This window comes from Barbus barbus (genome assembly GCF_936440315.1).
Source record: "Barbus barbus genome assembly, chromosome: 27".
NCBI classification, from domain to species: domain Eukaryota; kingdom Metazoa; phylum Chordata; class Actinopteri; order Cypriniformes; family Cyprinidae; genus Barbus; species Barbus barbus.
The window spans coordinates 19,451,044-19,467,855 of record NC_136755.1 but is presented as its reverse complement, the minus strand read 5'-3'; the positions used below and the strand labels follow the sequence as shown (position 1 = coordinate 19,467,855).

General features: G+C 36.4%; 1 protein-coding gene and 1 long non-coding RNA gene across 2 annotated transcripts in view; both read right to left on the bottom strand.

The window, feature by feature from the left end:
- The window catches only part of LOC306847517, a 779,007-nt gene that overhangs the window by 185,452 nt on the left and 576,743 nt on the right, over positions 1-16,812 (bottom strand). The gene's annotated exons all lie outside the window — the stretch shown is intronic.
- LOC306847502 (ephrin type-A receptor 7-like) overlaps positions 1-16,812 on the bottom strand; it is a 98,261-nt gene that overhangs the window by 18,262 nt on the left and 63,187 nt on the right. The window contains exons 4-6 of the mRNA XM_079381456.1: positions 6,337-6,464; positions 4,779-5,064; positions 2,990-3,098 (exon numbers count right to left, since the gene is read on the bottom strand). Of these exons, the coding sequence (XP_079237582.1) occupies positions 2,990-3,098; positions 4,779-5,064; positions 6,337-6,464 (523 nt within the window). The remainder of the gene's footprint in view (positions 1-2,989; positions 3,099-4,778; positions 5,065-6,336; positions 6,465-16,812) is intronic.

Genomic DNA, 16,812 nt, shown 5'->3' with positions numbered 1-16,812 from the left:
TTACAACTTGTGAACTTCTGAGAGCTACAGCTTGTACCACGTGACTACTGCACCTCACGTGGAACCAGGGTACCCCTGGCAGCGCTTCCAGTAGTAAAATCTAATTAAGCAGTTATTTCGTAATATTTGTTTTAATATTCGCGTAATTGCCTTTTGCCAATGTAGATGTCTTTATAAAAAAGTAATGTGAACATAAACGAAAGACATGCAGCACAGAGTTAGATATCTAGTTTATCCATGTAATAACCTAAAGAAATAATTAAAAAGTAATGCATATGCATAGCTACTGTTACTTGTATTGTGTTTTACAGTTGCCAGTAACATTCAAGCGGGTTCATTTTATTGACTGTCGCTATAGAAACAGATAATTCCCAGTAAACCAAACTATTTTAAAAATAAGTTGAAATAATGTGGGCTGATGGCTTCAACAAAAGCATTTACCATCAATCAACAACCTCATAACTCACAGTAGGTCTTGTCTTTAAAGGTTTAAGTTATCGTTAAAAACAATACCTCTAAAGAGAAAATTAATGGGATTTTTACTTCCAGAACCCAGCTGTTCCCAACTTCACATACAATTTTTTATTATAAAAAAAACAGTAGGTAGTATGCTAGTCTTTTATTTCAAACAGTCACAGACACAGCCCACTGGCTTCAGACGATGCAAGTGTATTAAATGTACATAAACGGGCGGAGGAAAGGCGGTCCACAAATACCAATAATCCGCTGACCGTGCGTGTACGCATGTCAGTAAATGAGTATTATTAATAATAAAAGATGTTATTCTTGAAATAGAAGGACAAAAACAGGTCCCAGGATTCAAAGCTTTTGGGGACAAAATGAATCCACAAAAACAAACCCTGCACAAACCAATTTAATTTGACAGAAACAGTGAGTCACAGAACCTGAGAGACCTGAAAGACTGTTTTGATATGCATGGATATTGGTGTGTAAAGATTTAGATGTTCAAAAATGTGTGTAAACTAAGGCTATGAAACAAATCAATTACATAAGATGCCAATTATTAACTGAATTAACCACTAACTTAGAAATACACTGCAGCATTATTGTGGCAAAGGGGCGAAGCATTTAACAGAGATGACAAAAAGTGCCTTTAGAAGTCAATGTGTTTTATTTCTATGCAGATTGGCATCTTTGGCCATTTCAGTGCTTATCACTTTCTTTCAATGCACAGTTGCTGATAAAATACTACTACAGGCAAGCACGGTTTGTGCCTAAATTCACTGAGCAATCAGCCATTTTCTGTTTGTCCAATACAATTTCACACCTGATAAATGCCAATGTCTCTAATAAGCCTTTCTTGCACACATCATTCACCAATATAAACCCCTTTATCAGAGACTAGTCGATAAATCCGCTCTTTTCAGTGTGTTAGACGACATTCACCTGGATTCTGTGTTGATGTCTGAGCTGATGATAAAGTTTGTGGGTGCATATGAAAGCGATTGTGTGTGTGTGTGTGTGTGTGTGATTGACAGAGGCTCAGCCAACACTCCGTTATGTGTGGTTGAGAATGAATGAGAACCATTTCACACCGGCTCAATATAATCCATTCTCATCAGACTGATTAATGGAGAGCTAGGAGCGTGTGCTTTCTGTCTGCCACTCCCTCCCCTGACACTGCAGCTGCACAGAGATCCATTAGAGTATGTCACACCTGTGTTCTTGTGTACGCATGAAATAGCCAAGCACGTGGAATCTGTGCATGCAAAACTCAGCAGAAAGATCCATAGATTTCCGCAGAATTGGAACAGCCATCATTCACAAACTGTTATGCATCCTACGTTCCTTTCATTTTTGTTTGTGAAATGATTTTGCTTTCAGCTACCTATAAGACTGCATTACACTCAATTTAACACATTTTACCATGTTTAAACTTATTCAAAAATCAGTGCAGAAAATGCAAAAAGTGGCAGATTATGTCTCATTGCTTTCTCAATGTTTACAATGTAAAAAAAAAAGAAAGAAAGAAAGTTATAGCACTATGAGAATAAAGTCATAATGTTATGAGAATAATCTCATATAAGGCCTTTATTAAAACAGAAAAAAGTCAAAGATTAGAAAATTAAGTAAAATTACAAGATTAAAGTGGTAATATTTAGTATTATTCACTAAAACGTTAAGTGATAATTGAATCCAGATATAAACCTGCACCATCCGCATGAGCATCATGTACACTAACCACTACATCACAGCGACACCTGTACAGTTCTTTTATGTCCCACTTTGGAAGAACTTGATGACCTTGTGAAAACACAAATGGTGATTTTTCTCATGTATTGCATACATGCACTCGTGCGTAGCGGAAGCACTTCTGTGCATGTGGGACGGTTTTGTTGTCTATGTGATCAGTGAGAGAGAGATCTGTCTAAATAACAATACAGCAGCAGAAGGCATGTCTTTCTTCATATTTCTCCACCTTCACTCCCTGCTGGGAGAAGCAGCCCTTACAAACACACACAAACGACGTGTACACGTCTCACAATCACGTTGAAATTGGATTGAGCGATTGCGCTGCCCGTCAAACAAGCTAACAACGGCATTGTGCCTCTCCGAAAGAGGAACAAGGCTTCACGCTCTCCTGTGGGATGACAGATGAGTTTGCGCATCTGTGTATGTGAGAGATGGACTCGACTAAAAATGTGTTTTGATTCATTCTAATGGATGATTTCGCAGACCATGGAAGTACAAAAAATCTTTTGCTGATGCAACTGTCAGGTCGCCGTTAGGGAGCAGAAACTGAATGTGCAACCATATCCTATTTCAGTTAAAGGGATAGTTCATCAAAAAACAAAAGATCATGAGACGGTCATGAACCGATGATGTTTAACGGGCCAGATTTGAGCACGCAAAGGATAATTTTAAGCAAATAATGACTGAAAACCTTGCAGATTTGTTCTGTAGAGGTGATTGCAGAAAGCATTTGATAGGCTAGTCTTTGTTAAATGCCTTGAAATAGCAGTTATACCTTCTCCAGATGAGCAATCCAACTCCAAGAGTCAGTAACATGATGAGAGCAGCCACCGAAACCACCACGATGATCACCACAGGACTCTGTTCACTAGAGGCCAGGGCCACTGCACAACAAACACACACAAAGACAAACAAAAGATTTGGTTAGTATTCACGATGGCACAAACCATTATCAGTGCTCTAAAAGCACTGGAGCTTGACGAGAAGATTGATCTTTGAAGTCTTTCCTTATTTATTTTCATAGGATCCTAATGGGAATACATTTTTGTGAGTTAAATAGTTAAAACTTTCCTCCAAATGGTTCTACTCCATCCATCTGGACACAGAGGAACTACTTTCAGTTAAACAAAAACCCTTTGGCTCTCAAATGGAAAGTTGATTCCTAGTAAAGCAGCTGATTTATTGGTAAATAAAGGAGAAAACACTTTTACGAGTCATTTATTTAGAATTCAAACCCTGATGGGACTTTTAACAAAGGTAAACTTATTTGCACTCCTTTTTCTGTGAAATTCAATTATCATTGAAAATCAACAAGTGAGATAGCAGCCTCACCAGGACATCAATGTAATTTTGTGAATTATTATTACAACTTAAAATAGTTTTTTTTCTATTTGAATCTATTTTACAATGCAATATATTTCTGTGATGGCAAAGCAGAATTTTATAGCAACCATTACTCCATTCTTCATTGTCACATGATCCTTTAGAAGTCATTCTAATACACTGATTTGCTGGTGTGGTCAAAAAACATTTTTTTGCCAGGAATGTTGAAATTAGTTGTGCTGCTTAATATTTTTGAGGTAACTGTGATACCGCATTTTGTCATCATGATGAAAAGTAAAAAAAATAAATAAAAAAAATCTTCTAACAAAGCATCTTTACTGTCAGTTTTAATATATTTAACGCATCCTTGCTGAATAAAAGTAAAACATTCTTTAAAAATCTTACTGACCTTAAACTCTTGAATAGTATTGTATATACAATTAATTTTTTTTATGCTATAAATATCAATCACAAAGGCTTATTATTCAGTCTTTCTTTCCCAAATATGTTAATACACAAACTACAAAAAATGAGTACTAAAAATTTAAATTCACAATAAAATATTGTCCTAATCATAACTTTGATGTCACAATGAAGGGTATTATAGTGAATATAATGTAATTAAATGTCCTAATATATTAATATATTTTTAATAAAATTGGACCATGAGGTCAAAAATAAACAATGAAAAATAAACATGCTCCACCTTTAAGTGTTAAAAAGGCTTAAAAGCATTTTTTAGAGGACTGAGAAGTGAAAAATTCTCTACTATCCTATTTAATCAACCATTTTGAACCTAGCGGAGCACTTCACATTTGAGAAAAAAACCCAAGCTGTTAGGAGCAAAAGCACAGTGGAGCGATACCAGACAGGATCTGGAATGAGACTCATCCAGTCCAAATGGTTTTCAACCAGGCACCAAACATGGCAGCTTTGTTCTGCATAATCTAAAGCTGCTCAAATACTTGTTTGTGTGCTACAATGAAGGAGTCTGACGAGGTCACACGTGAAAATCCTTCTAAAGTGTTCATTCAATATGAATGTTTCCTCTTAAATTAAAGATGACAGCAAGCATTTGCACTTTAAAGTCATTGTTTCACTGTAAAGCCAACATATTTTGTGTACTATCATGAAATAAAAAAAAAAGTTTTTGAGGGGCTGCTCATATTGCCCCTAAAATAACAACACCACACATTCCTTTCACATGCACTCTTTCTTCTAAAACAAAGAGACACACTCACGTTCCCCCAGCGTCTGCAGCTCCAGCGGTGCGCTGTAGGCCCCGTAGTCGAGCGGAGGGGGTGACACAGCTGCCACAGGGCTGGAAGAGGAAGCAGACGGGGAAGATGGAGACAAAGAGGAGGAGGAGGAGGAGGAAGAAGAAAGAGGAGAGGAAGAAAGAGCAGAAAGAGCTGGGCTGGAGCAGGTGCGGATGAGGAAGACATAGGTGGTGCCTGGTTTCAGGTTGTTGACGCTGATTTTGGTGGCGGCTGTCTTCACCGTGGAATAACTCTGATCTTTCTGGTCCTGAAGGAACATAGAAATATGTCCATAAAATAACTATGGAAGTCTATGGAAGTAAATGACAGTGATGGAGATGATATTTGAACATTTCTGGAACAATATTGTCTTTTGCTTTTGTCTTCAGTGTCACACGATCCTTCAGAAATTATTCTAATAGAATAATAATAGAATAGGTTCTCAAGAAACATTTCTTAGTATTAACAACGAGGACAAGAGTTGTGCTGCTTAATATTTTTATGACGATGCGGTTTTTAAGCATTCTTTGATCAATAGAAAAGAATGTCTTTAATTACTGTCACCCTTGCTGAAAAGTATTCATTCTTTCAAAAAAATTAAATAAATAAAATTTATTGGTTGTATATATACACACACATATACACATATACATACATATATATATACACATATACATATATACATACATACACACACACACACATATACATTATTTATTTTTAAAATAAAAATAAAATAAAATAACTACAGAAATTTTCCCCAAATAAATAAATAATGAGGTGGTTTATGATCTTTTTTTTAGCAATGGATTTTCATATTTATATTTGAAACTTTGAGACAAGGGTAAAACAACACAATCTATACATAAAAAGCATTTTGTAGGTTTCAACTTTAAAATAAAATATGAAAGCATGCTAAAATCTTTCCATTACAGTTCTAAAGCTTCATTAAAAAAATAAATAAAATAAAAATCATAATAAAAATCATGAAAGATGCTTATATGCTCAACAAAACATAAGCCATTAAAAGTTAACTCATTGCAAAAACTTGCTTTAAGGGTTTACTTGCAAATCAATAAAAATTAAAAAACAAGACTCCCCAAATTTACATGAGATAAAAAGATCATTGACAAGGTCTTGACATCAGCCGTTATACAGTCAGACATGTTTTCATTGATTTTCCCTGATTTCCCTTTCCCGGAGATAAAAAAAACCAACCAAACAATCATTAAAGTCATTTACATTACGTTATCTGCTTACGATTTATAATCTGTGGAAGATTTTGAATGTGAATGCACTCAGTGTTCATAAGAAATGTTTTATTGAGCAAGAGAGATGCTTTTTTCCCCTCAATCCTGGCAGGAGTTTGAACAGACATCAATGTCTGGCAGCTACATGTTTTAAAGCAGCTACTGCATCTGACTGAATGATCAATGAGCTACAGGCCTGTGGGAAGCTGCTGCTTAGTGTGGCTGTACACACATGCAGGTTAATAACAGCTTCAGTGCTTTAGTGGAGAGGACAGAGGATGTAACCGTACCTTCTCATAGTATTTGATCTCATATTCAGTGCGGCTGCTGTTGGGATACACGGCGGGTTCCCTCCAAACCAGAGTCACACTGCGCTGCTCAACCTTCTCCGCTCGCAGCTCGTTAACCTGGGAAGGCGCTAAAGAGACAGACAGAGAGAGAAAACTGTAAATAATTAAAAGAAAACTGTGAGCTGAAGCCTGAGCGTGTAACAGATTGGTGATGATAAATGTCTGAACATGCTGATAAAGATTTGATTAATACGTTCTCCTGCTGTCAGAATAATGTCAAATCCATCCATTGTGTGTTCAATGCTGGTTAGACAAGCTCCAAGATACAACTGGCACAAATTCAACACTTTTGGAACAGTATTCAACATTTATGAGCAAACACTTTGCAAATATTTAAAAATCCTCAATGCAAAACACTTGTTTGAGAGGTGAAACAATATACAATAATAAGATTTTTTAATTTGAGCAAATCTAGTAAAAAATTGTGAGGGTTGCGCTAAAAACAAGAATTTTCTGTAGCAAAACTGGCAACTCTGAAATCAACTCTTCATAGCTTATGAGTTTTGCTTTTCTTTAAGATATTCATGTTGGAAAACAACATAATACTGATGAAAACAATGATTCTTGTAGTGTAAATCTGACACAACCTTCCTTTATATTCTCAAAGGTAAAATTGATTGTGTAAGTAAATATTACTGTATAAATAATATAACAAAAATAAAATAACAAGTTGGTTTTCTTGTAGGGGCACAATAAGAATTAATATATTTGAATCATAAAAAAATAAAAAAGCTCATGGAACGAACTATAATGTACATAATGGTACTCTCTCAAGACAGCTATACCTAAAAAAAGCAGCATTAGCTGTGTCGGAAATCACATAACGAGTAGGTAACCCATTTAAATAAATATTTATTTTGCGACTGTTAAATGTAATCTGAACATACAGTAATACATCAACCATGTTGTTATTATCATGTGACCTACAACTTGTGTTGCTTGACCACCATTTCTGAATCCAATCCCATAGCTTTATGGGACAGTAAACTATCCTTTGTATTTGTATTCAGAATCTCGCCAAAAGTAATAGGTCATTTTGCCTACTGTATTATAAAATTTTGGGCATACTACACTTTTCACATGCTGTTTTTCACCTCCTATAAACTGCAAGACTATTTCCTGTCCTGAATGAAAGAGACTGAGTTAGATGGGCGAGTGCGAGTGCGTCTCCTGCCGTTCTGATTAAGAGATGATTAACGACGACAGAACAGCTGAGAGCTGCCACTCAAAATCCCCCACCGAGGACTGACAGCTCCATCACGTCAAAAACAAGCATCGGACAAATAAGACTCTCATACATCAACCAAGAACCCAAACAAAGCTTTTTTTTCCAATAATGCTTGCTTTTCCTTCTTCACATGCAGTAGCACACACTCACACAGTTTCCATCACGTCTTTATACCGTGATTCAAACTTACTGTGTAATTTGTGGTGCTGATCAAAGACAGTACTTGTCCTCTTCATGTGTCTGACAAAGGGATGAGGGTTATTGTCATTCAGGCTGTTCTTTCGGCCTGCTACTCCAGACAACCCATGAGACACTGGCATGAAATAAAACTAAGATATCTCGGTAAAAATCCTTTGATCTCAGAAAAAGTGACATCTACACTGCTCATTAAGGATCGCGGACAACTGTACTGTGACATGCTGTGCGAGACGGCTGACAGCTTTATGACTACACTGTGTACAGACGATTCAATCCTGATCAGATGTGGGACCTCTTTTTTATTCTATCTTTGGCCTTTATGCCACTTTTATTGACAGGTGTAGTGTAGAGATGACAGGAAATGATGGCGAATGGAAGGAAATGACAAAAAACAAACATGAACTCACATCAGACACATAGTCAGCACAATTCAGTGTGTATGTGATTACCCATTTTTCAACACTCAATAAGGCAGTTTTAGGAAAGGAAATCACACTCTTAAACAAAAAGAGCTAGTCAAGTCAAGTATTTTTTGTGTGTGTAGTATATAGCTTTAAGAATAATTATTAATTATATTTACTTATTTTGTTTAATAACTTTCATATCTTTTACCTTTTTTTATTATTAAAAAACAAACCAATTAAAACCACAGAAACTACATAATACACACATAAAACTACAAATTATATTTAAATTAAAAATAAAAAAAACCCTAAAGTTTCAATTTCATTGAAAAAATATTTTGTGTTTTTTTAAAACCGGGTTCTAGTGACTAGATTAGGAATTTAAAAAAAAAACTTTTTTAAATGAAATAAAATAAAAGGAATAGAAATCCTACTTCACATGTGTAAACATGATGTACAATTTTACAAATGCTGGAGAACATGATCATCAGGTGAGATGCTCTTGGCTCCTTTGAAGCATAAAACACTTTCTGGAGTTCACAAGGTCAAATTTGCTTATATAATTGGTAACCTAGAAATTTCCTAAAACTCTCACAGATTTTTTTTACGTGGTCTCACACTTCTGGACCCCACCGTGTGTGGAGAAAAAAACTAGCAAAAAAACACCCCCTAATTTGCTAATAAATGGATTTATAATCTCAAGAGGGATGCGAGGCACAACATAACAGTTTGTGGGTTATACTGGGTGTAAGAGAAGCTTCTCTCCCTCTTGATTTCCACTCTAGGCGGTTGTTTCTTACCTACCATAATGAATAATGTATAAAGAGCTCCAAACTGCTGCTCTGCCTCCCACTCTGAAAAAAATGCACTTGCAAACATAGTTAACACCGCCCTGCACAACATACACACACACACACACACACACACACACACACACAACTGATTGCTGGCAGTCTGACCCCATCCAAGTGGGAGGAAATGAGAAAGGAGATGAATTGCTTTGAGTGCAACTCCATCACTGCAGGCACCAAACTGAAGGTTACAATGTTCTGAATTGGACAGCGCTATTGCACTGACCTACAGTATGTAAGACAGGTTAGGGTGTTACGCTACATGTTAACCTTTCAAACACACACATAAACACACACATACATATGCATTCATAGCATACACAAACACTCTATTAGGTAAATGTGAACATGACATCTTTAAACCCCGATCGATGCACTACAAAAAAAAGGTTTGCATATACAGTATCTGCCACAGTGTTGTTACGGTTAACTGAAACGGCATTTTAAGCATTTTTGGATTAATTTTACTGAATCATTTGTTTTTCTAAGTCTAATTTCTAAGTTGTGTGTCTGGGGTGTCCCCTTCGGCAGAAATCGCGGATTGAGGGCACTTTCGCATCGAACCCCAAAGGAGTTCGAGACGCGACCCCCCCCCCCCCCCCCCCCCCTGCATGCCACTGTATAAGTGCCATTTAAAACCATATTTTTTCTTTGCACTTGTTTCTATCTCTAACTTAACTTAAAAGTAAAATTGTTGGTATAAATAAACAAGTAAATATTTAAAAAAATATTTTTAAATAATTAATTCTTGTTTAAAATTAAAACTGAAAATCTAAAAATAAAAGCCAATTCAAAATATTGACATTATAAAAGTATATAAACAACACTAAAATAACACTGACTTGCCAATGGAAAACACATATTGATTTGATATTTAACATTCTGATGAAGATTACCTTTGCAGCATGCCAGTGGTCACAGGAGTAACGAAGCACCTGATTTCTTGAGCAGTCTTTATTGCCCTCTAGACAGAGCCAACATGGCTTTTTTTGCAGTGGCAGAGCCACAGATTCTTTCAGCAGGGGCGTTTTGGAAACTCTGTTTGGCATGGAGCAGTGTGCTATCGGAGCGTGCAGGCAGGCACACGTCACTCCCTCAGGACATCTTCATGTGAATAAGTGCGTAAGTCTCTCTCTCATCCTCAATCGTCTCATTATTGTCTGGAGAATTCTTTCTATTGACTCCGCAGTCTTTGGCTCGCACCACTGCAGCGACTACATCCGGCTAATCGTGGTGCTTTTGTTAAATACTTACAGTACATCCACTTAAAGGACTATTGTGTGAGAAAGACTAGAACGGGTGCAAATAAAGCAAAAGATTCAGAGTGTGTTTTCTTTCAATACAACCAGTTAGCAATGTTTTTGACAACTGACACTGAAACACTGCTGACTGTAGTGAGAGGGAGAAATACAGGGTTGCAATAGTCTGGCAGGGTGAAATGTGATCTTGCCCTCAGCAATGGCAATGGGGAACGCGACCAAATAGTCAAGTCATGCATGATACCACAAAAACATACACACATACGCCACTGCAGTCTCGCAGAGCATCAGATGCCTCCAGGTTTGAGTTAACCTTGCAGTTAGGGAGAAAGTGTGTGTGTGTTACACTGTTTACACACATCCATTGCAGGGCTCTGTGAGGATAAGGAGTCAAGTTCTTCATCAATGCGGCACAAAAGTACATACTTTGAGTTAAATATATTCAACCATTAAAACATTGTTAAATATACTCAACATTCATTATATGATGGGATACATTATGCTTTGACAAAGTTGTAGATATTCCAAAATGAAAAAACGTTAGTCCACCACATTATCCACCCCAAAATGTGGCGAAAAAGCTGCATACATAGACAGCACATTCCACACATGCACACATTTACAATCCGCTACTAAGAAATAAATAAAGAAAAAATATTCTGAAATAAACAAACAAATGGTTGTACACATTACCCAGTATGCCTCACCAGCTGGGCAGGTTGATAGAGTTGCTATTATCATTTATATTATCGCAGGCAGAGCGGGAAGGATAGAATAGAGGGAGGGAAAGAGGGAGGATGTGGAAGAGGGGATTTCTGTCGGCCTGCTGGGAGGGTGAGATAGAGGAGCAGAGACTGAAGCCTGCAAGACATATACATTTCCATCTAAAGAATGATATTACAACACCCTATGTACACCTGGGACAGAGAGACGGGGGAATGAAAGGAAGCAGGAAGGGAAGAGGAAGCGGAGGTGGAGGAGGAGAGGAAGAGAGGGAACGAGAAAGCGTGGTGAATGGTGAGGAAAAGGAGATAAATGGGAGAAAAAGGCTTTTAAAAAGAATAAGTAGAGCAAAGAATGAATACATAAACCGCAAACAGAGACGAAAGGCAGAAAAAGGAATCTAAAATAAAAATGAATCAGATTTGCCAATAGCATTTCGCATTGAATTTAAAATTCTTTACCTCAGAATTATAAGTGTCCTTAAAGATACAATGTGTAATTTCTGCATTATTTCCAACACCAAACTACAAAAACAACGACTTTTCACACAGGTTTACATAAAAAAATAAAAATAAAATCCTCAACCATTGGCTGGCTTAACAGATAGACCCGCCCCCAACCCGTGTCATTGGTTGAGTAAGTGTTGCTCAAACAAGTGTGGGGCTCAAACAACAAAAAAAAGCAATATTTTTAAAGGGGTGGTTGATTGCGATTTCACTTTTTTAACGTTAGTTAGTGTGTAATGTTGCTGTTTGAGCATAAACAATGTATGCAAAGTTACAAAGCTGAAAGTTCAGTACAAACTTTTAATTTTTAAAAAAGTCTTAAAATTCTGACAGTTTAATGTCTACAAAAACAGCTCGTAGGGACTACATGAGTTACTTCCCATGTTTGTGACGTCACAAACCCTGATAAACCCCACCCCCGGGAACACACAACAAAGGAGGCGGGGCCATGCCGACAAAACTAGGGGTGCACGAATAAATTATTTATATATGAATCACTATTCTGTCTTCTAACGATTCGAATGGATTCACAAGTTTCAAAATCAACGTTCTAAAGCAGCAAATCTTAATCCAGTCCCTCGCACCCCCCTGCTCGGCACACACTCTGCTCTCTCTCTCATTCAGATCATCAGCTCAGCTCCAACAATGAACTGTTCCATTTATACACTTTGTGTGTATAGAGACAAATATTTTTCACATAGCTATGAGAAGCATTAAACATGGACGTGCAAGCGGTTGCCATGCTATATTACAGCTTTAATCAGGATAAAACCATATTTTAAAAGTTAAAGCTGCCGTAACTTTTTTGGGTTAAAAATGATTCAAAATCAATATTTGAGAAAGTACATATCCAGCCAGTGTTCAAAACTATCACCTTACTTTAGCCCGATTCACAAAGGTTAGCTTATAATAATGTTTTCTAATTTGAGTGGTACGGGTAGGTTATCGCGGGAAATTCGAGCATGGCACTGCGTCATTACATCACGTCTGGAAACATAAAGAAGTTGTCCCGGCTACTAGGCTATCGCATGTGAGGATCCTGCAGGTGGCCTTTTCTCACAGCAGCTAGAACAATTAAATTTATCATTTTGATGGCCGATTGTATCCCAGAAAGGATTATGTGCTTATGAAACACATGTGAATGAAATTAAATTATATTCCAGTGTTAAATGTGCTTCTGATTACAGATAGCCTTATTACACAAGATTTGTATTTTAAAGAAAACCAGTTGGAAGGGAGCATAATTTGCTTTTTGGGTTAGAAGAATTTCTTAATATGAAATTTGAATGGCATGACAATTATATTAGAATGTACAGAAATTGAAATCTACACATTAATACACACTATACTAGTGGGCTTCATAAAAACAGGAAATGATCGGAGTGTTTAAAGGAGAAGGGACAGTGCGGTGTGGAATAAAGGTAAATTATGTAAAAAATAATGTGTTTTTTTTTTAAATGAAGCATTAACATGTTAGACTGCACCCCATAAACACAATCAAGCCTAGAAAAAAAAGCAGTCAACCACCCCTTTAAAGCTCCACAGAGTCACTAAATTCAGGGTTGCCAACTTGCCACAGCATATTAGAAGAAAGTATTAGTATAAATCAGTAAATTAATAATTAGTATATAGTAGAAGTAGGATAGAAGAAAGTATTAAACAGTAAATAATTAAAGGGGAAGTGTTTATTTTTTTATTTAACTATTTATCCGAACATTCTACACAAAACACTCCTGAAGATGTAAACAGAAACAGTCTATGTTAGAAGCTTATTATTCATCTAACTTATAAATAGAGAGGAAATGGGGAGGGGGAAATGAAAAAGAGGAAAACACAGAGAGAGGGGGCTGACAGAAATATAAGGAGCTTCATTTTCCAGACACAAAGCAGCAACAATGCTGTAAGCTACAGACAGAGCGTAAAACAAGCCGACAGCACAGGCAGACAACACACTAAGCTGTACGAGTTCATGTGAAGTGCAGCAAAGTTAGACTGAACTGAGAAGTAAGAAAAACTAGCTCTGTGTAAAAGAAATGCACACATATAAAAAGCATTAATGCAGTACTGACTGCAAAGAAAAGAACCAGAGACAGGGTGGTCTGGCAGATAGAAAACTGTCTGACTGACATCTCCCCCTAGAGATGACAAACAGCTGTCAATCAAAGCATTAGGCCATCGGTCTCATCACAAGATTGCCTGAGCAGTGGGAGTGGAGGCAGAGCAACTCATCAACCCCCTACAGCCACACACACACACACAGAGACACAAAGCGTCCCGAACAACTCATACGCACATTCTGCATGCATAATAACCCCTCAAAAATTAAATTTTGAGCTATTTATTACAGACATATGCACAAAACAAACAGACTGTATACAATAAGGCTGGGTGATACAGGTAAATAAATATATAAACAGTATATATTTTTACATATTTTTTTAGCTTTTTGATGATATCTGGGATTTACAAATATTAATATTAATGTGTTTTCTATTAAACTTTAGTCAGAAGGATTTTCACTTCAACCAAACAGCCACTACAGCAAACTTACAAGGTTTAATGACAATTTTAATTATAATAATTAAGTAATATTTTAAATATCAAATTTAAAAATCTTCTTAAAACAATTAAGGCAATTTTCCACCCATTTTGCAATACATTTAGATAAACAGCAATATTTACCTACATATATATTTTTAATAGAACATTTAATACACTACCATTCAAAAGTTTGGGCTGTATTTTAAATGTTTATAAAATAAGTCTATGACATCGTGAAGCACCTTTATTTTTAAGAGTGTACAAGTGTCTCGCCTGTCACCTTTGATCAATTTAATTCATACTTGCTGAATAAAAGTGTTATTTTTTAATGAAATAAATAAAAAAAAAAATACATAAAATACATAAATACACTGACTCAAAACTTTTTAACAATTGTGGACAAATGCTATGCAGGTACTTCCATGAACTATGTGTGTGTTGACCAAGTTTTATATCTGAAATGAGTTGACTGAACTCCTCGGAAGCTTTTTGCGACAATATTTAAGACGTTACTTCACAGCTGTCTTATATTCACGAGTCACAGTCCAAGAAGAATGGCAAAACTAATCTAATGACACGCTCTTTAAACTTAATGGCTAAATAAAGACTGCAGTAAATGACAATGTTTCCTAATTTAATATCATCAACAAAATCATGACTACAGTATACTGCAAATATATTACTCCGCTCCAACACTCTAACAGTGTACTAAAGATCTCAACACTTACGAGGGGGAGACTAAGAAGGAAGAGGGGCATTTCAGAGTCAGTTTTTTGTCTCCTTTCATGCATTCGCTCACCTCCCTCTGTCTTGAGAGCCTGATTCATTTTAGCTGCTCGTCACTCTTAGAGCTCTTTGCAACACTCTGATGATCTAAGGACGTCTAGCCGCGCATGTGTGCGCTCAATCCAACATCCAACTCCTTGCATGCCACATAACAAGCTCGCAAAAACATTGGTGATTACCACAAAGACCTCAAACGGTAAAAGCGAGCCCTCGCAGAGGGTGAGGAAAAGACGTTGCGTTGCAACCAATTAAAATCCTTTGCACTCTGTGACAAAGGGGGCCAAATTGGATGAGTGTGGCGCTGAATGGAGGATGATGACTCAATCTCTTTTAGAGCTGCTGGAGCCTTGTGCTCTCTCATTTTCCCCCATTAGAGCAGACCGAGAGAGCAGTTCCCTTGTTAGGGAGAGAGACAGAGGGTGCGGTAATGCACACTCCAGAGCAAATGCACGGAAGTGCTGTGAATTGAGCTGGAAGATTTGAGCTTCTGAGAGTGAGTCGCTTCTGATGGGTGGATGGATGTGGAGGAGGGAGAGAGAAGCAAACATTTAAGATGCTGATTGGTCAATCTGTTGGAGTCGGACTGTAATGTTCAGGTATCTCAGAAGAAAGGTGCAAAACTATTCCTGGGGCAATAACTTTTCGAATTGTACAATTTGTACACTTTAGGCACTAATATGTACTTTTAAAGTACTAATGTGTACTTTAAAAGGTACTTATATGCACCTAATAGGGGTTAATATATACTTTTTTTTACCAGGGCACAGAGACAGTATTTAACGTTTTTTCTGAGAGTGTAAACAGGTAAAAATATTTTTTCTAATGCTGGGATTCTTCAGAAGGTTGCATAGAGCAGCAGGTACTACAAAACAGCCAGGAATGTTTGTTTATTTTGGGGGAATTTGTTTTTTTTTTTTTTTTTTTCAAGATTCACATTTACATTTATGAATTTAGCAGAAGCTTTTATCCAAAGCGACTTACATTGCATTCAAGTTACAGTTTTTACATTTTAAAGATTATCAGTTTTACGATTTAAAGATTAAATTTACTTGAATTAAAAAATATTAACAGTTTCAAAGTATTGTTTATTTTTTGTTTTTCTTGTGTTAAGCATAAATCTATTAGATTATTAATCTATTTTTGTTAGATTTAGCCTAATGTCTAAAACATGAAAAACTAAATTCAAATTAAATTATCTGAAAATACACCTGAATTTTAGGGTGGCGTATAAGTGCCACCCTAAAACAAGATTTTAAAACATTAAATTGACTTTTTTTATGTTTTAATTTTGTAATGTTACTATTTTATTGTTGCAAAAGATTTATGAGATTATTTTCAAATAGCATGCCTTTATTCCCATTATTTTTTAAACTTAGTTGTATGTAAAATTGAAAAAAAAGTCTTTCATAATTCATTCAACAATTGTTCAAATCAAATACCGTAAAGAATTGGGCTTTTCAAGAAAGAAAAAAAAAAAAAAAAAAAAAATTGAACCTGATGTTCATGTTCATGATACGACCGCTTTAAAATACTAAAAAAAATTGTAATTTTAATCACTTAAGTTGTTCTAAACCTGTATGATTTTATTTCTACTGTGAAACACTAAATAAGATAATTCACTATTTTTGTCCATATATTTAAAGTCAGTGGGTCCAAACAACTTTCACATTTTGCCCCCAAAAAACTCAAAATACCTTCTTTTGTGTTCCACAGAAGAAAGTAAGGCTGACATACATACACACACTTCTCTCTCTCTGTCCTCTTTGGGCCATGTATCCTGCTGTCCTTCACCCCATGTCATCCTCTTATCCCTCCCTCTGATGAGGCACGCAGAGGTGCCAGACCCCAGAGAGCTCCACAGGCCTCGGCCATCTAAAGCAGCCAAACCAAATCCTCTGAAGATATTGAAATGTCAATCCC